The following is a 23013-nucleotide window of genomic DNA, read 5'->3' on the forward strand; positions in this document are numbered from 1 at the left end:
CTCCTATTCCCTGGGATCGCTCCTACATTCTGGGATCATTCCTATTCCCTGGGATCGCTACTACATTCTGGAATCACTCCTGCAGTTGCTGTTTTAGAGACAGAATAACAGTAGCAGTCTAACAGTCTATACACACTAACAGCAGTCTAACCATCTAAACACACTAACAGCAGTCTAACAGTCTATACACACTAACAGCAGTCTAACCGTCTAAACACACTAACAGCAGTCTAACCATCTAAACACACTAACAGCAGTCTAACCGTCTATACACACTAACAGCAGTCTAACCATCTAAACACACTAACAGCTGTCTAACCATCTAAACACACTAACAGCAGTCTAACCGTCTAAACACACTAACAGCAGTCTAACCGTCTAAACACACTAACAGCAGTCTAACCATCTAAACACACTAACAGCAGTCTAACCGTCTAAACACACTAACAGCAGTCTAACCGTCTATACACACTAACAGCAGTCTAACCGTCTAAACACACTAACAGCAGTCTAACCATCTAAACACACTAACAGCTGTCTAACGGAGGGAGAGAAAACTGGTTTTGAAGTGTCCTGGAGCATATCAGTACTGATTTCTATGGCTCTATTTATCCCCCTGCTCATCAGAATCCTACTATGCTCTACTTTAGAGTGAAGGGGGAGATAGTTGGAGTGGGGAAGAAGAGTGAGGGGGTTCCACTTCCACTATTCCAGAGGACATAGGAATCGTTGAAGAGATGTAGTACATTACTAAATGTAGAATCTTAGTAAATAAATCACAGTCTCTATGAAGAGGAGGGTCCCTCAACTGACAGGGGTCAACTAGAGGTTATGATAAGAACGTGCCCTCAAGCTGCTTGGAGTTTATACTGGAGTGTGTAACAGTGTGATCGGCTTCAGTTACGCTGTTAGCACTTTGGGAACTGTGCCAGAGCAGCCAACCAGAACGCAATGCTAGCTCTCAGAACATTAGCTCTCTGTCATTGACATGAAGAGATAACTGTTTATCGCCAGTCCCTTCTGATAGTATTATATGGCCAATGCTTTTGGTACGGGAGAAAAAAGACTAAGGTTCAACAGTATGGTATCTGTGAAAATAGAGAAAGCTAATATGTCTTAGCGGAGAGAATTTATTTTCTTAATCCCTTACATTCTAAATCAATTCCATCCTATCCTCAAGCCTGCTAGTCGGATTAACAGTCTAAAGCTTGTGTTTGATTGTACAAATTAAATTATGTATCCACCCAATTACCTTTTCAAAGCAAAATCAATGAAATCACACAAATTCCATACTCCCTCCCTCCCAAAAAACAAGCTGCACAGACAAAAATCACCACCTGACGCACACAAGGTTAGTACATGGCATCATCAGCAACTTTATTGATATTTTGCAAGCAGAAAAACAAGACTTAAAATTAACCACACGACCAGCAGGTGTGAGCTGACAAGCAGTAGGGCGATGGGGTAGAAGTGTCGCGAGGCCGGCTTGTTCTCCGCTACAGAGCACGCCGCCTCGGGGTCCGAATCCCACTGACACACTACTTCTCCCTGGGTGAGCCGACTGCAGGGCGAGGGGGCGAGGGGCGAGGAGGTGAGACAGAGAATAGACAGAAAGAACCGGTGGGTTAGTAAAGGAGAGACCCCTGACATGGGCCAAAGACAACCAACAAGCACAGACGCATGCATGGATGAATGGGTAAATGGAAAGATGAATGGATGAATGGATAAATGGAAAGATGAATGGATGAATGGATAAATGGAAAGATGAATGGATGAATGGAAAGATGAATGGATGAATGGATGAATGCGTAAATGGAAAGATGAATGGATGAATGGAAAGATGAATGGGTACGTGGAAAGATGAATGGATGAATGGGTAAATGGAAAGATGAATGGGTAAATGGAAAGATGAATGGGTAAATGGAAAGATGAATGGATGAATGGGTAAATGGAAAGATGAATGGATGAATGGAAAGATGAATGGATGAATGCGTAAATGGAAAGATTAATGGGTAAATGGAAAGATGAATGGATGAATGCGTAAATGGAAAGATGGATGGATGAATGGATGAATGGGTAAATGGAAAGATGAATGGATGAATGGGTAAATGGAAAGATGAATGGGTAAATGGAAAGATGAATGGGTAAATGGAAAGATGAATGGATGAATGGGTAAATGGAAAGATGAATGGGTAAATGGAAAGATGAATGGACGAATGGAAAGATGAATGGGTAAATGGAAAGATGAATGGATGAATGGAAAGATGAATGGAAAGATGAATGGGTAAATGGAAAGATGAATGGGTAAATGGAAAGATGAATGGGTAAATGGAAAGATGAATGGATGAATGGGTAAATGGAAAGATGAATGGGTAAATGGAAAGATGAATGGGTAAATGGAAAGATGAATGGATGAATGGGTAAATGAAAAGATGAATGGATGAACAGGTAAATGGAAAGATGAATGGAAGAGTAGGTCCCACATGAATAGAGGAGTTGAAGTATGAAGGGGGCGAGTAGAGGCAGGCACAATCATTTATCTGGATCTCTCCTCTTTCAATTAATTACTTGAAAATTATTTGGACAAAGCTTTGGATGCGTTCTGTTGCACCTGTTGATTTCATGTAGCCAACAGAAAGGGACATTTAAAGATCTCAACCCAAAACTTAAGGAAATGTGATAAGCCTTACCCCCACATATCCAGAACAAGCCATGGTGAAACCAGACCATTGTGGAGTTAGAATGTACACTTGGGTTCAAACTATGTCAATACTTAAACAAGACATAGATGTTGGATAAAATAAGGGAACAGTGTCAGTAAATGTATTGACAGAGAGATAGTCAAGCTTCATGAACATTTAATATTTATTTAACTAGGCAAGTCAGTTAAGAACAAATTCTTATTTACAATGACAACCTAGGAACAGTGGGTTAACTGCCTTCTTCAGAGGCAGAACGACAGATTTTTACCTTGTCAGCTCGGGGAGTTGATCTAGTGTTATTTATCACTTACAGTACTTATTGTACTTCATGTTAGTTAACTGTCCAGTGTTTCCAGATTTATATGAACTATGACCTACACTGAGTGTACAAAACATTAGGAACACCTGCTTTTTCCATGACAGACTGACCAGTTGAATCCAGGTGAAAGCTATGATCCATTGATGTCACTTGTTAAATCTACTTCAATCAGTGTAGAATGTAGATGAAGGGGAGGAGACAGGTTTAAGAAGGATTTTTAAGCCTTGAGACAATTGAGACATGGATTGTGTATGTGTACCATTCAGAGGGTGAACGGGCAAGACAAAAGATTTAAGTGCCTTTGAACGGGGTATCATCTGAGCTGTATAATCTTTGTTACATTTCACACAGTGTATGTTGTTGCACACAGTGGCTGTGATAGCATTTCTGCAGGCAAAAGACTGGCATTTGACTTCCCCAGATATTTGGTCTACATTTTTTTACTCATGGGAATATCAACAACTAGCCACATTCACCTGACCATTTACATTATGTGGTGCACAGTATACAGGCTATTCTGACAAAACTATGTTGAAAGAATGATCCATCATACTTACAGCTGCTCAGTACTTAAACGTATTTACTGAAGATTGAAAGTTACCGGTCCAACTTGCATAGACGGGTCAAGCCTACAGCTATCTTCCAGTGTCACTCTGAACCATCTTGACACTGGAACACATGGGAAAGCATATCCATTCTCAAGCTCTGATAATCACTCTTTGTTTGAGGTTGAATTTCATTCAATCCATTCGAGGGCAAAGTGCTGAAATTCTACAGTTGGTGCACAGATGAAACAAAGATTCCTTCGAATGCAACACTGCTGGTTTTTCCAAGCTTAACAGTTTCCCATGTGTAACATGAATGGTCCACCACCCAAAGGACATCCAGCCATCTTGACACAACTGTGGGAAGCATTGGGGTCAACATGGGCCAGCATCCCTGTTGGGCCAGCAACGCTTTTGACACCTTGTAGAGTCCATGGACCGACGAATTGAGACTGTTCTGAGGACTAAAGGGGGTGCAACTAAATATTAGGAATGTGTTCCTAATGTTTTGTACACTCACTGTACTTCTAAAAAATGGTCATGTTAAAAAGCAGAGTGTCTGTGTTGGAATGGTGTGGGTGTACCTTAAACAACAGAATGGTGTGAGTGTACCCCAACAACAGAATGGTGTGGGTGTACCCCAACAACAGAATGGTGTGGGTGTACCCCAACAACAGAATGGTGTGAGTGTACCCCAACAACAGAATGGTGTGAGTGTACCCCAACAACAGAATGGTGTGAGTGTACCCCAACAACAGAATGGTGTGAGTGTACCCCAACAACAGAATGGTGTGAGTGTACCCCAACAACAGAATGGTGTGAGTGTACCCCAACAACAGAATGGTGTGGGTGTACCCCAACAACAGAATGGTGTGGGTGTACCCCAACAACAGAATGGTGTGGGCATACCCCAACAACAGAATGGTGTGGGCATACCCCAACAACAGAATGGTGTGGGCATACCCCAACAACAGAATGGTGTGGGCATACCTCAACAACAGAATGGTGTGAGTGTACCTCAACAACAGAATGGTGTGAGTGTACCTCAACAACAGAATGGTGTGAGTGTACCCCAACAACAGAATGGTGTGAGTGTACCTCAACAACAGAATGGTGTGGGCGTACCCCAACAACAGAATGGTGTGGGCATACCCCAACAACAGAATGGTGTGGGCATACCCCAACAACAGAATGGCGTGGGCGTACCCCAACAACAGAATGGTGTGGGTGTACCACAACAACAGAATGGTGTGGGCGTATACTGGTCATTAAAAATATTCATGCACGTAGACGGCTAATTGGCCAGCTCATCCTCCTCTAAACCACTGATTGGCCAGCTCATCCTCCTCATGAGGAAATAGCAAACATTTTTTAAATGGTTTGTTTGAGGTGGGGTTTTTAGAGTGTTTTTTTCCTCCTATTTATGCTTTCGCCACAACTGCGAGTATAGGGTGAGTCAACAACATTATTTGGGCATGCGTTAACAGATGATTCACTTTTAAAACAGATTCTTATTGGGTAGTTACTTTAAGCAATGTACTGTATGCCTACAGCAGTGGAAAATATGGCAATGAGTCAAGTTTATCACTGGGAAGAAATTCATGAACATGAATACTCCCAGTATGTCTGTGGCTAAGGCAACCAACTACACTGTATGTAGGGGTTGGTTGTTTCGCAACTAAACCGACGCATGCGCCACTATGGGGAAAAACAGACAGGGTTGCCTTAGACTTTTTAACAACATGCAAACTATGTTTAGTCCAAACACCTCAAAACAAGACATGGTTTCAATAACAACTAGCCACACACTGTTTCCCCCATGGCAACGTTTTGTCATTGACGCTAGCTATCACAATCATAACAACACATACCACCCGGCCACATCATCCATTTCGTCAGCCAACCGTCAGTAAAGCAAAGTAGAGAACAAACTTGTCAAGTTAACAAAGTTCGTCTCTGCTGTATGCCATGTTAGACCACAGCTGACCGTGATCGGGAGGCCCATAAGGCGGGGCACAATTGGCCCAGTGTCGTCCGGGTTTGGCCAGGGAAGGCCATCATTGTAAATAAGAATTTGTTCTTAACTGACTTGCCTAGTTAAATAAAGGTTAAATATATATATATATTTTTAAACATGTTGATTGGTTTTGAGACTAGATTCTACATTTTTTACCCCCTCCCAATATCTTTCTTTCAAGATCCAGGTTCTTTAAAAACGTTCTTTGTAAACGGTTTACATGGTCTCGATTAAACTGTCAATCTAGAAGCCTGTCGTCAATACAAAGGGTTGGTTGCCACACAACATGCAATTAATTCAGCTCTTATGTAAGGAAGCCAAATGTCCTGTTCCAAAAAGTTATATAGAATTATGGGAGAGTATTCTTTCCTTACGAACAATAAGACCATCACAATCTTTTTTTATTTAACTTGGCAAGTCAGTTAAGAACAAATTCTTATTTACCATGACGGCCGATCCCAGCCAAACCCGGACGACGCTGGGCCAATTGTGCTCGCAAAGCACAAAGATCACAACGTTTTAAGGAGGAGACAATAGATCTGACACAAAGCAAACAGTGCATAATGTTCAGAACTTGAAGTAAGGAACTAGCTTGTTTAGCTATGGGGCCAAAGTAAGACGGTACTTCAATACTATAATCATACCAAGATGAAACGAGGCCCATTCATAACTAATGGAGCTTCCACAGAGGCATCCTTCTTATGTCAACAAAAATGTTCTATGTGGAAGCAGCCCATGGATTTAATTAATTTACCACTTACACTGAACCTTGATGTGTGTAAGAATCAACAGCTGTAGGGGTCATCAAACAATATCAAAATAGCTTGCTGTCTACTCCCTTCAACTCCAATTGTTGTTCTAAGCCACAGAGACTGTTAGGCAGTACACTGTCAGTCAGTAGAGGTCCCTAGGGGCCACATAACACCAGCAAATCAAATCAAATCAAGCTTTATTTATATAGCATATTTCAGACATGAATGCAATGCCCAGTGTTAAAACATAAATAAAAAAACAATGAAAACAAAAAGGGAAATATTTACTACACAACAAAGAGTAGGCAATGTTTGTGCCTGTAGGCAATGTTGTTGCCGGCGATGCCTGGTGAGGACCTGCCTTACAAAGGGCCTACAAGTCCTCAGTCCAGCCTCTCTCAGCCTATTGAGGACAGCCTGAGCACTGATGGAGGGATTGTGCATCCTGGTGTAACTCAGGCAGTTGTTGTTGCTATCCTGTGCCTGTCCCGCAGGTGTGATGTTCGGATGTACCGATCCTGTGCAGGTGTTGTTACATGTTGTCTTCCACTGTGAGGACAATCAGCTGTCCATCCTGTCTCTCTGTAGCGCTGTCTTAGGCGTCTCACGGTACGGACATTGCAATTTATTGCCCAGGCCACTTCTGCAGTCCTCATGCCTCCTTGCAGCATGCCTAAGGCACGTTCACGCAGATGAGCAGGGACCCTGGGCATCTTTATTTTGGTGTTTATCAGAGTCGGTAGAAAGGCCTCTTTAGTGTTCTAAGTTTTCATAACTGTGGCCTTAATTGCCTACCATCTGTAAGCTGTCAGTGTCTTAACGTCCGTTCCACAGGTGCATGTGAATTTATTGTTTATGGTTCATTGAAAAAACATGGGAAACTGTGTTTAAACCCTTTACAATGAAGATCTGTGAAGTTATTTGGATTTTTACGAATGATCTTTGAAAGACAGGGTCCTGAAAAAGGGACGCTTCTTTTTTGCTGAGTGAAGTAACTCTGACGTTTTCGATTATTTGTAGTCACATAGTCTCTAATGATGATGGCATTTTATAGCCGTAGGCTTGTTGTAGAACCGGTTTATTCTTGGACCGCTCCAAAGCCACAACACTGTCTAACCATAACCGGTTCTACAAGCCTCATAACGACCCTCGATATAATCAAAGCACTCCTTTTTCTCCAAACATAAACCAGTTTTCTCTAACAGGTTTTTAGAAATGACTTAGTTCTCTCAGACTCTTTAGTGATCATCTGAGCTGTATCTTTGTTGCCCTTGTTACATTTGTCGTTCTGCCCCTGAGCAAGGCAGTTAACCCCCTGTTCCCCGGGTGCTGAAGACGTGGATGTCGATTAAGGCAGCTCCCCGCACCTCTCTGATTCAGAGCGGTTGCGTTAATTGCGAAAGACACATTTCAGTTGAATACATTCAGTTGGACAACTGACTAGGTATCCCCCTTAGACGTGTGAACACACTGTGTATGCAGTTACACACAGTCGGTATGATAGCATTTCTGTAAGCAAAAGACTGGCATTTGACTTCCCCAGATATTTGATCCACACTTTTTTACTCATGGGAATATCAACAACTAGCCACATTCACCTGACCATTTACATTATGTGGTGCACAGTATACAGGCTATTCTGACAAAACTATGTTGAAAGAATGATCCATCATACTTAATTATCTCTATTTCTTGAACTGCATTGCTGGTTAAGGACTTGTAAGTAAGCATTTCACGGTAAAGTCTACACCTGTTATATCGGTGCATGAGACAAATCAAATTTAATTTGATTTGATATTTACAGCTGCTCAGTACTTAAACGTATTTACTGAAGATTGAAAGTTACCGGTCCAACTTTGCATAGACGGGTCAAGCCTACAGCTATCTTCCAGTGTCACTCTGAACCATCTTGACACTGGAACACATGGGAAAGCATATCCATTCTCAAGCTCTGATAATCACTCTTTGTTTGAGGTTGAATTTCATTCAATCCATTCGAGGGCAAAGTGCTGAAATTCTACAGTTGGTGCACAGAAGAAACAAAGATTCCTTAGATACTCAAGCACCCAGAAACTCGCCAGGTGTAGGGTGTTTCCTCCGACACATTGGTGTGGCTGGCTTCCGGGTTAAGTGGGCATTGTGTCAATAAGCAGTGTAGCTTCGCTGGGTTGTGTTTCGAAGGACACACAGCTCTCGACCTTCGCCTCTCCTGAGTCCGTACGGGAGTTGCAACAATGGGACAAGACTGTAACTACCAATTGGATACCACAAAAATGGGGAGAAAAATAGGTATAATTAAATAAATAAATGTCAAAAAGAAAGTTGTGTTCCTCTGCCAAACTTCTCTGTTGACAGAATTGTATGCTCTTATCTCTGGGTAACCTCAGGTCACATGGTTGAGGGATTCTGACATCACGAGGACAGACAGTAGAGAGGGTGATTATGGGAATGTGCCTGGGTGACATCATGATGCACTATAGGCCCTGTTCAAATGCTGTAGAAATGCTATATTAGGTTATCACTGATCTCACAACATTGGATAGGTGACAACATGGGTTCCTTTAGATAGCACTGTAGCTTTCACCCACCCAGTCACATCAGATCAGGGATTTATTTGAGAGAAGGATGGGAGGGAATGACACATTTCTAAAGTATTCAAGCAGGGCCCATGCCAAGCTACAAAGTGGCTCTGATGTGAACTTTGACCAAGTCAAATGGAATGAGGCAGGCTTTCAGGGTGGGGGCGTGGCTTCTGAAACCAACTAGGGGTGGTGAAATGGCTGGTGCCAGTGAACAGTGTGATAGACATGCTGCTGTGTGTTTGCTCATGCCACTGAGCTCTATAGCCAGTTGGCAGCCACAGATCGATCAGCAGGATGTTTGCCACTTCCTCTGTCCTTTCAAACATTAGTTACTTTTCACAATGAGGGAATATTGGCATACGTAGAGCCTGGAGTTTTTCCCCAGTGAGGTCGGTTATTTAGCCAGGAAAGACTCCTGGGGCTTATTATAATTAGGATCAGGAGTTTTCCTGACCAGGTTACCCAATCAACTTCAGGGCTCAGAGACATAAAGGGGAATCTCAAAAGTCCATTTCTGATTCCTTCGGTAGACCTCCTCCCATTCACTCACCACCACAACCACCTAAAAACATTAGAGGGAAGTGATGCAAGCAGTGGTGGAGCAGATTGGAGGTTCCTGTCCTCAGATTTCCCCCCTTCAATGCTCACTTCCAACTCCATTCCTTCCTTTTGAGAATGAAGCAAGGAGAGAAGACCCGAGGAGAGAGAACGCGAGGAGCCCTACTATAAATCAGGAAATAACTTTAAAGACCTCTCCCCCAAAGCTGAGTTTCTCTCTCTCACCTCCGCATGCAGTCCAGGGCTCGTATGAAGTAATCCTTGTTGAGCTGGTGCTCGTCTCTCAGCAGGGCACACTGCTCCAGGGTTACAGACATTGACGTCCTGTCTTTGGCACTTTTACAGCTGGTGAACCTGATCCCGTTCAGCCGTCGGCAGATCTGGACCAAGGGAGGAGCAGAAGAAAACACCTCAATAACGTAAACAAAAACAAACTATTTTAAACACAATGCATAACTGAAAACTACTCTGACTGTGAGGTAGAATTGGGAAGAAAAGTACCCTGGAAACTCCACTGGGAATTCAATGAAAACATGTTTTTGTTCTCATGAAAATAATTTTCACATCAAAAGTGAAAGTGCACTACTTTCTATGCAGCTGCTTATATGATGTTTCCCAGACTTCCTTTTTGGGCTCAGCTAAGTCCAGAGACCAGGGAGGGAAAGGGAAGGAAGCTCCTTACAACCAGAAGAGATCTGCATTCATTTTCCAAAGACTGTCTGAAGTCTTTGGAAATACCAGAGGAATCATTAGCCAAATACCAGAGGAATAATTAGCTGGAAAGGAATGTGTGTGTTCAACCTTTACTCCTTTATCAATAGTGTTATTAATCATGTGTGTGTGGGGTTTTCCGGATTGGTTTGGCTGTATACAGTTTATGATATAAATCGGTCACGTGTAGCTTCCATTGCTGCTCTATGCCTACCTATGTGATTAGGTAATCGGATGCCCATTCTCTGGGAGATTTCCCCTAAATCATCAGGGTTATTTGGAGCCTTGCATGGTCTTCTGCCAGATGTCGAGTATGTTTATGAAGTCGTCATTGTAGCAGGTGCATTGCATTCACAAGTTCAAAACTTCTCCTCAGGGCACCAACGTATCAACCTCCATACGTAGGGACATGAGCAGGCTGACAAGTTTGCATGAATGACGTCAAGCCAGACGTATAAGAATGGATCCACTTGTTATATATCTTATTCTATCCTCACCGTTCCAGCGAGCCACAGTATCTCCACATTCTTTCTCTTCTTCGTCACTACATTCTGGCCCAGGGTTCCAAGTAAATCTTTCAAGTCCGTCTGCGTTTGAAAACATGGCAGACCTGTGAAAGGAAACGAAACGCGAGTTGGCTTTGGTCGGTTCATTTGGCTGCTCGACAGAGCTGTAACAGGAAGGTGTGTGTGTGTGTTTGTTTGTGTGTTCATGCGACAGGAAGGATGCAGGAATTGACAAGATAAAGATACGGTACACTGACAACGAGAATAAGGACATCTATGGAAACTGACAGATGGATGACAGGAGCTGTTGTGTGGAACAACAATAACATCATCACAAACGTAGATCTCTGTGGTCGTGTATCTGTCTGCAAATCTGACCCACATGGGTGCATTTTACAGGAGCTGAATCGATGGTAGACGGGAAATGGAAATACTGGTGTGTGTGTGTGTTTTGGACGGTAAAATAAAGACACATTGTATCTTATGTCTGTAATAATACTACACTGAGTGTACAAACCATTATGCTCTTTCCATGACACAGACTGACCAGGTGAATCCAGGTGAAAGCTATGATCCCTTATTGATGTCACTTGTTAAATCCACTTCAATCAGTGTAGATGAAGGGGAGGAGACAGGTTAAAGAAGGATTTCTAGGCCTTGAGACAATTGAGACATGGATTGTGTATGCGTGCCATTCAGAGGGTGAATGGGCAAAGCAAAATATTTAAGTGCCTTTAAACGGGGGATGGAATTATGTGCCACCGGTTGTGTCAAGAACTGGAAGGATTCAACAGTTTCCTGTGTAAATCAAGAATGGTCCACCACCCAAAGGACATCCAGCCAACTTGACACCTGTGGGAAGCATTGGAGTCAACATGGGCCAGCATCCCTGAGGAACGCTTCGACACCTTGTAGAGTCCATGCCCGACCAATTGAGGCTGTTCAAAAGGGCAAAAGTCGGGGAGTGCAATTCAATATTAGGAAGATGTTCTTAATGTTTTGTACACTCAGTGTATGTTGCTTATATACAAATGGGCATGGATCGTTACACTATACAGAACTCATTGTCTTCTGTGGGATGAAGTCAAAATGTGTTCTATAAAAAAGCAAGATGGATACTATGACATGATGATTGATGACATTTATATACTTCTGATGCTTTTATGTTAAAGTGGCAGTTGATGCACTTACATTCTGATGGCACCTTATCGCTTAGTGATTTGTAATAACTGTCTAAAATCTCAAAGTTCCTCTGGTTTATCCTCTCTTGCAAAGAGATGTCTCCGAATCTGTACAGGGAGAATGAGAACATGAAAGGACAAGTTAATCTGTACAGGGAGAATGAGAACATGAAAGGACAAGTTAATCTGTACAGGGAGAATGAGAACATGAAAGGACAAGTTAATCTGTACAGGGAGAATGAGAACATGAAAGGACAAGTTAATCTGTACAGGGAGAATGAGAACATGAAAGGACAAGTTAATCTGTACAGGGAGAATGAGAACATGAAAGGACAAGTTAATCTGTACAGGGAGAATGAGAACATGAAAGGACAAGTCAATCTGTACAGGGAGAATGAGAACATGAAAGGACAAGTCAATCTGTACAGGGAGAATGAGAACATGAGAGGACAAGTCAATCTGTACAGGGAGAAAGAGAACCTGAAAGGACAAGTTAATCTGTACAGGGAGAAAGAGAACCTGAAAGGACAAATTAATCTGTACAGGGAGAAAGAGAACCTGAAAGGACAAGTTAATCTGTACAGGGAGAATGAGAACATGAAAGGACAAGTTAATCTGTGGAGGGAGGATGAGAACATGAAAGGACAAGTTAATCTGTGGAGGGAGAATGAGAACATGAAAGGACAAGTTAATCTGTACAGGGAGAATGAGAACATTAAAGGACAAGTTAATCTGTGGAGGGAGAAAGAGAACCTGAAAGGACAAATTAATCTGTGGAGGGAGAAAGAGAACCTGAAAGGGCAAATTAATCTGTACAGGGAGAAAGAGAACCTGAAAGGGCAAATTAATCTGTACAGGGAGAAAGAGAACCTGAAAGGGCAAATTAATCTGTACAGGGAGAAAGAGAACCTGAAAGGACAAATTAATCTGTACAGGGAGAAAGAGAACCTGAAAGGGCAAATTAATCTGTACAGGGAGAAAGAGCACCTGAAAGGGCAAATTAATCTGTACAGGGAGAAAGAGAACCTGAAAGGACAAATTAATCTGTACAGAGAACCTGAAAGGACAAATTAATCTGTACAGGGAGAAAGAGAGAACAAGTCTGCAGTAAACATGTTGTCCTCCACGAATGACAGAGCGCTCCTTCTTATGTCAGTTAGTGACAATTATTGCATCATTAAATTTTAAGTACTGAAATTATATAGGTCATAATGGGAGATATGCTTGTTCAAAGCTTGGTGGGGGAAAAAGTCTAATTAGCAGAAAAACCAATGGGGGGGGGGACCTTATAGGTCCTTATGAGAAACGTGTTGGTCATGAGAGGCTGCATATATGAATCACATTTTATGACAGAACAGGAGACATGCTTGTTGAGTTTGGAATGTCAGTTGATTACTAAGGAACCCCCGGTTACGGCCATCAGTGTGATTTTGTAAATGCCGGATCTCTATGGCATGGCGCATCATTCACCCAAGTCTGAGATATCACATGTGAGCAATGTCCTAATGGATGGAGACAGATCCACAGACCCCTCCACAATGAAAGTACAAGTTGCGGGTCAGGGAGACTGATTGTGTGCATTCCAGTAGTGACTTAGGTCTGGCAGTCTTGAAATGATTGCAATAAGTGACCACTAACACAGTTTCTTTCTGAATGTGAGCCTAACATCATGGCCACGATATCTTGTCTCAAACCAGGCTTACTGGCTGGATAGAAACAATCCTATTCGATGCTCCAAAGGCGATAACGTTACACTGGGTGACAATGACCTTGGGAGCATGATGGGAAATGACTATAGACAACATTATCTCATCCAAAAAGAGAAAAGTGTTCCGGTACCTGTCTGCTATTGTCTGCTGTTCGTTGATTCCCACGTTGAAGAGCACCGGGTAAACCTGCACCACCTTGCCCTCTTTGATCTCATGGGGTAACGTCTGGAAGGCCAGCCGTGGTAATGGTACTTCTACAGTATAATGGTCGCTGGAGGGAGGTCGGCGGGAGGGAGAGAGGGAAGGAGAGAGGGAGAGGAAGGGAGAATGGGAGGAGGGGAAAGAGAGAGAGAGTTGGAGGTACGAAGGAAGTTAGGAAGGAAAGAAGGAAAGAACAAAGGCAGGAGAGAGGCAGGGAGGGAGGAGCGAAGGGTGAAAGAGAAAGTGTAAACAGAGATTTGATATGCATGGACATGAAAGCATCACATACCAACGTTGAAGCACTTCACACCCATTATTTTAACACGTCAAATCTGAGCACAAGCCTGAACAGAGACTTGGTGGAGTCTGAAGTGACAGTAAGTAGGATGACGTGATGTCCACACAACTTTCACTGGGCCTTGACATGGCACTGATTGGTCTGATAGTATTTCTTCACTATTTATCACCCATCTGACAGGTTTACTGGTTAACAGCACACGTCAGCATTGAGACAAATGTGTTGCAACTCCCGTTACCGGGATACATGATCAGTTGTTTAAACAAACACAGTCGGGCTTCAGTGGGATATTTCCAAATAACGAAATAATGAAAACCAAATGTCTCACCTGGATTTTTTTGATGATCTGCTATACAATATTTTTAGTGTCATGATGAGAAAAGCTCCTAACACAAATAATCTTTATTGATATAGGCTTTGTTGCCTATGTGTTTAACTTTTGACTCAAAGTCACGACCAATCAAATACAGTTGTTTTATTTTTTACAATCGACTTGAAGTAGATTAGCCTGGATAACAGGAAATGGCTCACTGTAAGTCATGTGGAAGCTAACCTATTCATTATTGTCAGATGGAAAATAAATGTTTTTAAGGACTTTTCAACCCTGGTTACCTCCCAAATTCGTTGCAGTATGTCTACTGCTTTCGGAATAAGTAGACTACCATCTACACCACCTCAATCAGTAGGTAGAATTGGTGAAATTGGAAAAGCTAATCTCGGTTAACCCAGAACTAAAGTCTCATGTAATTGGTCAGCTGCTCGATTAAGTTCTGGGTCCATACGTGTTAAGAGAAGAGATGCTAGAACGAGGAGCGGAACCAGAACGGGGAGCTCCACCCTCTCTATTTGAAAGTTACAGGCTAAATGTGCCCTCCCCATTATTTAAAAACAACAACATTTTCCTCCCCAATTTCGTGGTATCCAATTGTTAGTAGTTGTCTCATTACTGCAACGCCTGTACGGACTCGGGAGAGGCGAAGGTCGAGAGCCATGCGTCCTCCGAAACACGACCCAACCAAGCCGCACTGTTTGCCACACTGCTTCTTGACACAGTGCACATCTAACCCGGAAGCCAGCCGCACCAATGTGTCGGAGGAAACACCGTACACCTGGCGACCACAGGAGTCGCTAGTGCAAAATGAGACAAGGATATCCCTTCTGGCCAAACCCTCCCTAACCCGGACAATGCTGGGCCAATTGTGCGCCGCCCCATGGGCCTCCCGGGCGCAGCCGGCTGCGACAGAGCCTGGGCTCAGACCCAGAATCTCTGGTGGCACAGCTAGTGCTGCGATGCAGTGCCTTAGACTACTTCGCCACCCGGGAGGCGCACTCCCCTTTCTAAATTTGAAATAGGCTAACACCTGCGAAATCATGATTTGTCCAAATAACCAGTGATGAAAAACCCAAACACAGGAACCACTGCTACTCATTATTCCACCCATCACATTTCTCGCTACCAGTTATGTTTACTGAGATCTGTCCAAGAGAGAATAGGAAAAGCTATACACCTGATACACCTGTTAAAACAATTTGCCAAGTTGGATCAATAATAATGTATTACAGTATGATATGATGTATGAAGTCCCCAAGCTGATCTCAAAAAAATAAAATATTTCACACTATGTAATCTCCCATGTAATGACAAAACCACTGGTTAAAGGATGCTGGGTAATAGAGTCTCACCGCCTGCCGATGACTACAGGTTGCAGGTCACAGGGGTTGTCTGTCTTGGCCTGGGTGATCTTGAAAGCCACCCGGTGCAGGTCTGAGATGCCCACCTCCATGTCCTCCAGCATGCCAATCTCCTCACCTGTAACAGCAACACCAATTAGTCAATTAGAGGTTACTTCCTGTTCACTTGAAGTAGACAATCTGTTCGGGTCATAGTAGGAGAAATACACTGGGCAACAAAACGGGCAAGAGGGCCCAGTTGCATAAAACAACTTAAGTTAATTTCCCCTTATCATTTCCCTTAAAGTTTCCTTAACTTTAAGTCAATTGCACAAATCATTTTAAGGTGAGTTCCCTCTTAAATTAAGTGAAAAGTTAAGGGTGCCCATGAGGTCCATAACTGCTTCATTCAGTATGGATATCAATGTAAACAGCATTTAGGGAGGTGATTGTTACTTAAATCTGTCCTGGTTACAGAAGGAAAACATCAACCAGCTAGCTACTTCGCTAAACAATGGAAGATTAACAATTCATAGCTACAAAGCTAGCTGGCTAGTTAGCTAGCTACTCTGTAAACTAGCTTGACATATTAGAAAGTAATATAAACAAGTTCAGAAGAAAGTAACTTCATGAAATGTGGTTTGTTATCTTCTGAGGCATTTAAAAAAAAATCTTATCTTGATCGTAGAAGTTCTCTCTCTTTGATGAGACTTTTAGTCAGTGAATCAGGCAGTCTCCAATGTAACCAGATAATCTTTCTGCAGTACATGCCTTCAAACTATCCCTTACAAAAATGTACCATGGTACCACTATGGTACTTTCATTCATAACCATGTTAATCCTATTGTATTTTCACTAATACCATGGTACAGTCTTAATCTCAGCAAATGTACCATGGTTTTAACCTTGAAGTATGATGGTACAACCATGAAATTACCATTGTACCTAAATATGACCATGGTATTGCATAATTTATACTATGGTATAGATCTGAATCATGGAAATGTACCGTGGGTTTAGCTTAGAAGGATGATGGTACTGCCATGCACCTAAATAATACCATAGTATTGCCTAATTTATACAATGGCATAGAAGTGGATCATGGAAATATAATGGTTTTAAACTGCATTACACATTCTATCATGGTAATGCACAATTATGACAAATGGTACAAACAATTATCAATTGGTACCTTCTTTACTAATTGTGCGTTACTGTATAAAAGCATGTTATACAAATTCCTGTACTCTTTGTTAATCTTGAAGGACCTTTCAAATTGGGTAATCCTTTAGGTAAAAGTTACCCTTAGACACAGATCTCGGATGAGCTTACCTTCCCTCAATAGGGGTGTAAATGCAAAAACATACCTTAGATCAGTGTGTAAGACAGTAGACCTTTGACCCTACTAGAGTACTCACTGTAGGTGCTTAGCAGGCTTTCAAACTGTGCCACCAGGCCCACTAGGTGGAGCTGCCTGAGGAAGCCCTTATCCTCCATCCCCGCGTATAGCCTCATGACGAAACCACACGCTAACGCAGCTAGCTGCACACACACACACACACACACACACACACACACACACACACACACACACACACACACACACACACACACACACACACACACACACACACACACACACACACACACACAGGATTCAATTAAAAAGCAACACGGCACATCGTCAGGGTTCAATCAAAAAACACATCATCATCATTTATATATTTTTTATCTTTGTATCCAGTTGCGAAAATGGGTAAGGCATTCACACTAGGGCAGTCCCCGCCCCCAAAAATATGCGTTTTCAATAAAATCAACTATATGCATTGAGCTTGTCAGATGCTTTAAGCTTACTGTTTGATTAAATAACACACAAATTACTCAAGAGGGAGCCAGAGATCTAGATAACCAGGAGAAAAAAACCTTAACCTGACCCAACCATTCTCTCGCTCCTGCTGGCTTTCGCAGATAAAAAATACACACAATGAAGTTGTGAAAAATGAATGTGTACAAATTGACAGGAGACAGCTCATTCTGAAGTGCATTGTGCATCTGGGTTCTGCATGGTCAATCCGACGTCTGCATTGGCAATGCAGCATTTACTGTGATACGGCCTCTGCAGAAATCAGGGCATTCATACTTCTTGAGCTTCACGGAGCAGTGAAGAGCTGTTGTGAAGGACGTTGTCAAGGAACTGAGATTGTGTTTATACAGGATGTACCTGCCCCAACTACCGTCAACCAATCATGTCAATGCAGAGCTATACAAAGCCCTCTGCATTGTTACAACATTTAAGAGGTGCATGGCGATGTGGTACAGAGCTTGACTTGGCCTCTGCGTGCCTCTGGAGGCTCCACAATTGCCTCACACCTTCCATATGGAGCCTCCGACCACATTTTCAGATCAAACATAAATTGGCTTTTAGTCTAGGCCTTCGCAATGGATTAGTTCACTGAGATGGGCACAATTATATTTGTCTTTGTGTAATTACAGAAACACTTGGCCAAAAATAAATGCAGAGGTCCATGTCATTCCAGTCAACTAATGGGGTTCAGCCCTAATTCACACAAAAGCCTATCGCCCAACTGTGGACTGAGTTGACCCCCTGCTGCAGAGATTATGTATGGAACATTATGACATCCTAAGGCATTATCAGCTGATAAATGACCTGTTTATCTAGGTCACAAGGTAATTCAAACAATCTCTGAATGTCATCTTCTTGCAAGTAGTCTGAGCTGCTGCCAGATCAGTTTCAAAGACTTGCTGGATCACTTCCAATTACTGCATTATGTTAGGATTAGGAGCAGTGTTTCAGTAGAAACATAGTCAGTGAAATGCTAACTAATCTCTTGTGTAAATTATGTAAACAAACACACGCCGTTGAATGGTGGTTTGATACTGTACATCATAACTAGCTTCCTAACAGCTGAAAAACGTTGGCATTGGTTAAAGAGCCTCGACATGACAAATCAATTGCAACAAATATCTATAGGCTGTTTCCAAAGTGGAGTCCTCATTTCACAGGTGGCCACCTACCGCCTGACTGAAGACCACATCCCTCCTCTGCTTGAGGAACAGTCCCTGGGGGATGCTGCAGGCCGCCTCCTGCAGCAGGACGAAGGTCATGGCCCTCCTGGCCCGCACCACCACCTCTGCGACGCACTCCTTCAACCTCACCACCAGAGGGCAGAGCTGCTCCCGCCAATCCCCTTCTGCAACATAGAGAGAGACATGACAGGAGAAGACATGAGAACCATATATTACACAGTTTATGTTGGAATCTTCATGTGTCCTGATTTCTCTACATCTTTAGTTGTGCTGATTAAGGAGCCTAGAAATGCATCAGCATTAAAGACGATGAGAATTGTTTATGAAAATGTTAGGTTGCCATCTTGAAGATTGTTTCAAAACTTCAGTTACGGTATGTTCTCCAAGGACTGAACACCCTTTCAGTGGTTTGTTTAAATGTTTGAGAAATGTTTTGCAGCTGGTTGCAGCTCTAACATATCTAATTTAGTTGCATCTAAATTATTTGTTCATAGTTTAGATAGTTTGTTTAGCTTCTAGGGTCTCCAATTTAGAAACAATTGTGGATTCAAAACTTATCTGAAGCAAATATATATCAAACATCAGTGGGGTCAAGGTAGGGGTCAAGGCAGAAAGTCCATCCAGTTTTAGTGAGGTTTGAGAATGTAGTGGTCAAGTGGAGTGAACCTTAGAGGCTGGTGTTTCATAATGCCTGTTGGATACTGCAGTAGGAACCCAAGAGGCTGGTGTTTCATAATGCCTGTTGGATACTGCAGTATGAACCCAAGAGGCTGGTGTTTCATAATGTCTGTTGGATACTGCAGTATGAACCCAAGAGGCTGGTGTTTCATAATGTCTGTTGGATACTGCAGTAGGAACCCAAGAGGCTGGTGTTTCATAATGCCTGTTGGATACTGCAGTATGAACCCAAGAGGCTGGTGTTTCATAATGCCTGTTGGATACTGCAGTAGGAACCCAAGAGGCTGGTGTTTCATAATGCCTGTTGGATACTGCAGTAGGAACCCAAGAGGCTGGTGTTTCATAATGTCTGTTGGATACTGCAGTAGGAACCCAAGAGGCTGGTGTTTCATAATGTCTGTTGGATACTGCAGTAGGAACCCAAGAGGCTGGTGTTTCATAATGCCTGCTGGATACTGCAGTAGGAACCCAAGAGGCCGGTGTTTCATAATGCCTGTTGGATACTGCAGTAGGAACCCAAGAGGCTGGTGTTTCATAATGCCTGCTGGATACTGCAGTATGAACCCAAGAGGCTGGTGTTTCATAATGTCTGTTGGATACTGCAGTAGGAACCCAATAGGCTTGTGTTTCATAATGCCTGTTGGATACTGCAGTATGAACCTAAGAAGCTGGTGTTTCATAATCACTGTTCCATGTCTCCTGGTCCATTTCCAGACTGACTGTTTTCATAGACGTGAAAGGATAAGAGATTGTCTGGCTTGACAGACTAAAGCTGACCAGGAGGCCCCCCACACCCCTCAAAATATGAATAAAGCTAAATATATTAATACAAAAATATAGAATTTTTTGAAAATATATTTTTCTCACAAAAGTAGTGCACTGGGCCTTTACTATTATTAGCGACCATATAGACCTCCATAGTGGACTGATATAGACCTCCGTAGTGGACTGATATAGACCTCCATAGTGGACTGATATAGACCTCCGTAGTGGACTGATATAGACCTCCATAGTTGACTGATATAGACCTCCGTAGTGGACTGATATAGACCCCGTAGTGGACTGATATAGACCTCCGTAGTGGACTGATATAGACCTCCATAGTGGACTGATATAGACCTCCATAGTTGACTGATATAGACCTCCGTAGTGGACTGATATAGACCCCCGTAGTGGACTGATATAGACCTCCGTAGTGGACTGATATGGACCTCCGTAGTGGACTGATATACAGTTGAAATCAGAAGTTTACATACACTTAGGTTGGACTCATTAAAACTCGTTTTTCAACCACTCCACAAATTTCTTGTTAACAAACTATAGTTTTGGCATCAACTTCTACATGACAAGTAATTTTCCAACAATTGTTTACAGACAGATTAGTTCACTTATAATTCACTGTATCACAATTCCAGGGGGTCAGAAGTTTACATACACTAAGTTGACTGTGCCTTTAAACAGCTTGAAAAATTCCAGAAATTATGTCATGGCTTTAGAAGCCTCTGATAGGCTAACTGACATTATTTTAGTCAATTGGAGGTGTACCTGTGGATGTATTTCAAGGCCTACCTTCAAATTAACATGGAATAACATGGAAAAACAACCCATTTTTGTGCAGTACTAATTTACCATCCTTACAAACCACTTAATGTAAATGTACATTACTGTATTGTACATAGGCTGGTCATCTAGGTTTGTACCTGTTGACTTTCCATCACCATGAAGAAAAACAATGCAGAATACAGACATGAAGTACATTGAGACATCAAGTGGTTTGTGATGATCAGTTGGTAGAGCATGGTGCTTGCAATGTCAAGGTTGTGGGTTTGATTCCCACGGGGGACCAGCACAAAATAAGTATGAAAATGGAAGCTCTCACTACTTACTGTAAGTTGTTCTGGATAAGACGTCTATTAAATGGAAAAGGAATGAATAGACCATTTCAGTTTTTACTAAGAAATAAGTTGCATTTGGCAAAGTACTTCAAGAAACTAGAAAACACACAGTACTGTGCAAAAGTTTTAGCAGATGTGAAATAATGTTGCAAAGTAAGAATGCTTTCAAAAATAGACATGTTAATAGATTATATTTATCAATTAACAAAATGCAAAGTGAGTGAACAGAAGAGAAATCTAAATGAAATCCATATTTGGTGTGACCACCTTTTGCCTTCATACCAGCATCAATTCTTGTAGACACACTTGCACAAAGTCAGGGATTTTGTAGGCATATAGTCAGGTGTCTGATTAAACAATTATACCAAACAGGTGCTAATGATCATCAATTCAATATGTAGATTGAAACACAATCATTAACTGAAACAGAATCAGCTGTGTAGGTGGAATAACACTGGGTGAGGAACAGCCAAACTCAACTACGGTAAGGTTGCTGAAGACAGTTTTCTGTCAAAAGTCATACACCATGGCAAGACTGAGCACAGCAACAGGACACAAGGTAGTTATACTGCATCAGCAAGGTCTCTCCCAGGCAGACAGGTCTCTTCCAGGCAGAAATGTCAAGGCAGACAGGGGTTTCCAGATGTGCAGTCCAAGCTCTTTTGAAGAAGCACAAAGAAAGGGCAACGTTGAGGACCGTAGACACAGTGGTCGGCCAAGGAAACTTACTGCAGCAGATGAAAGACACATCATGTTTACTTCCCTTCGCAAAGGGAAGATGTCCAGCAGTGCCATCAGCTCAGAATTGACAGAAAACAGTGGGACCATGGTACACCCATCGACTGTCCGGAGAAGTCTGGTCAGAAGTGGCCTTCATGCAAGACTTGCGGCCAAAAATCCATACCTCCGACGTGGAAACAAGGTCAAGCGACTCAACTATGCACGAAAACACAGGAACTGGGGTGCAGAAAGCTGTCAGCAGGTGCTCTGGACTGATGAGTCAAATATTTGGCTGCAGCAGAAGGCAATTTGTTCGCCGAAGGGCTGGAGAGCGGTACACGAATGAGTGTCTGCAGACAACAGTGAAGCATGGTGGAGGTTCCTTGCAAGTTTGGGGCTGCATTTCTGCAAATGGAGTTGGGATAATTTGGGATTTGGTCAGAGTTAATGGTCTCCTCAATGCTGAGAAGTACAGGCAGATACTTATCCATCATGTAATACCATCAGGGAGGCATCTGATTGCCCCTAAATGTATTCTGCAGCATGACAACGAACCCAAACATACAGTGAAAGTCATTAAGAACTATCAGCGTAAAGAAGAACGAGGAGTCCTGGAAGTGATGGTATGGCCCCCACAGAGCCCTGATCTCAACATCATCGAGTCTGTCTGGGATTTACATGAAGAGAGAGAAGCACCTGAGGCTGCCTGAATCCACAGAAGAACTGTGGTTAGTTCTCCAAGATGTTTGGGCCAACCTACCTGCCGAGTTCTATCAAACTGTGTGCAAAAGAGGGCCTCCCGGGTGGAGTAGTGGTCTAAGGCACTGCATCGCAGTGCTAGCTGTGTCACCAGAGATTCTGGGTCTGAGCCCAGGTTCTGCCACAGTTGGCTGTGACCGGGAGGCTCATGAGGCGACACA

General features: G+C 42.6%; 1 protein-coding gene across 11 annotated transcripts in view; it reads right to left on the reverse strand.

Annotated features, from left to right (window-relative positions):
- Positions 1–23013, reverse strand: part of LOC135507555 (type II inositol 3,4-bisphosphate 4-phosphatase-like) — a 369267-nt gene that overhangs the window by 3401 nt on the left and 342853 nt on the right. For 9 of the 11 annotated variants that reach the window (XM_064927060.1, XM_064927061.1, XM_064927059.1 and 6 more), the window contains 8 exons: positions 18789–18964; positions 17171–17294; positions 15765–15891; positions 13713–13853; positions 11884–11981; positions 10684–10796; positions 9701–9855; positions 1353–1561 (listed from right to left, as the gene is read on the reverse strand). In XM_064927060.1, coding sequence (XP_064783132.1) covers positions 1378–1561; positions 9701–9855; positions 10684–10796; positions 11884–11981; positions 13713–13853; positions 15765–15891; positions 17171–17294; positions 18789–18964 — 1118 coding nt within the window. In that variant the 3' untranslated portion in view covers positions 1353–1377. Of the gene's footprint in view, positions 1–1352; positions 1562–9700; positions 9856–10683; positions 10797–11883; positions 11982–13712; positions 13854–15764; positions 15892–17170; positions 17295–18788; positions 18965–23013 lie in introns of those variants that run through there. The other 2 variants (XM_064927063.1, XR_010450671.1) reach the window with 2 other exon arrangements.

This window comes from Oncorhynchus masou, chromosome 21 (assembly GCF_036934945.1).
Source record: "Oncorhynchus masou masou isolate Uvic2021 chromosome 21, UVic_Omas_1.1, whole genome shotgun sequence".
NCBI lineage: Eukaryota > Metazoa > Chordata > Actinopteri > Salmoniformes > Salmonidae > Oncorhynchus > Oncorhynchus masou.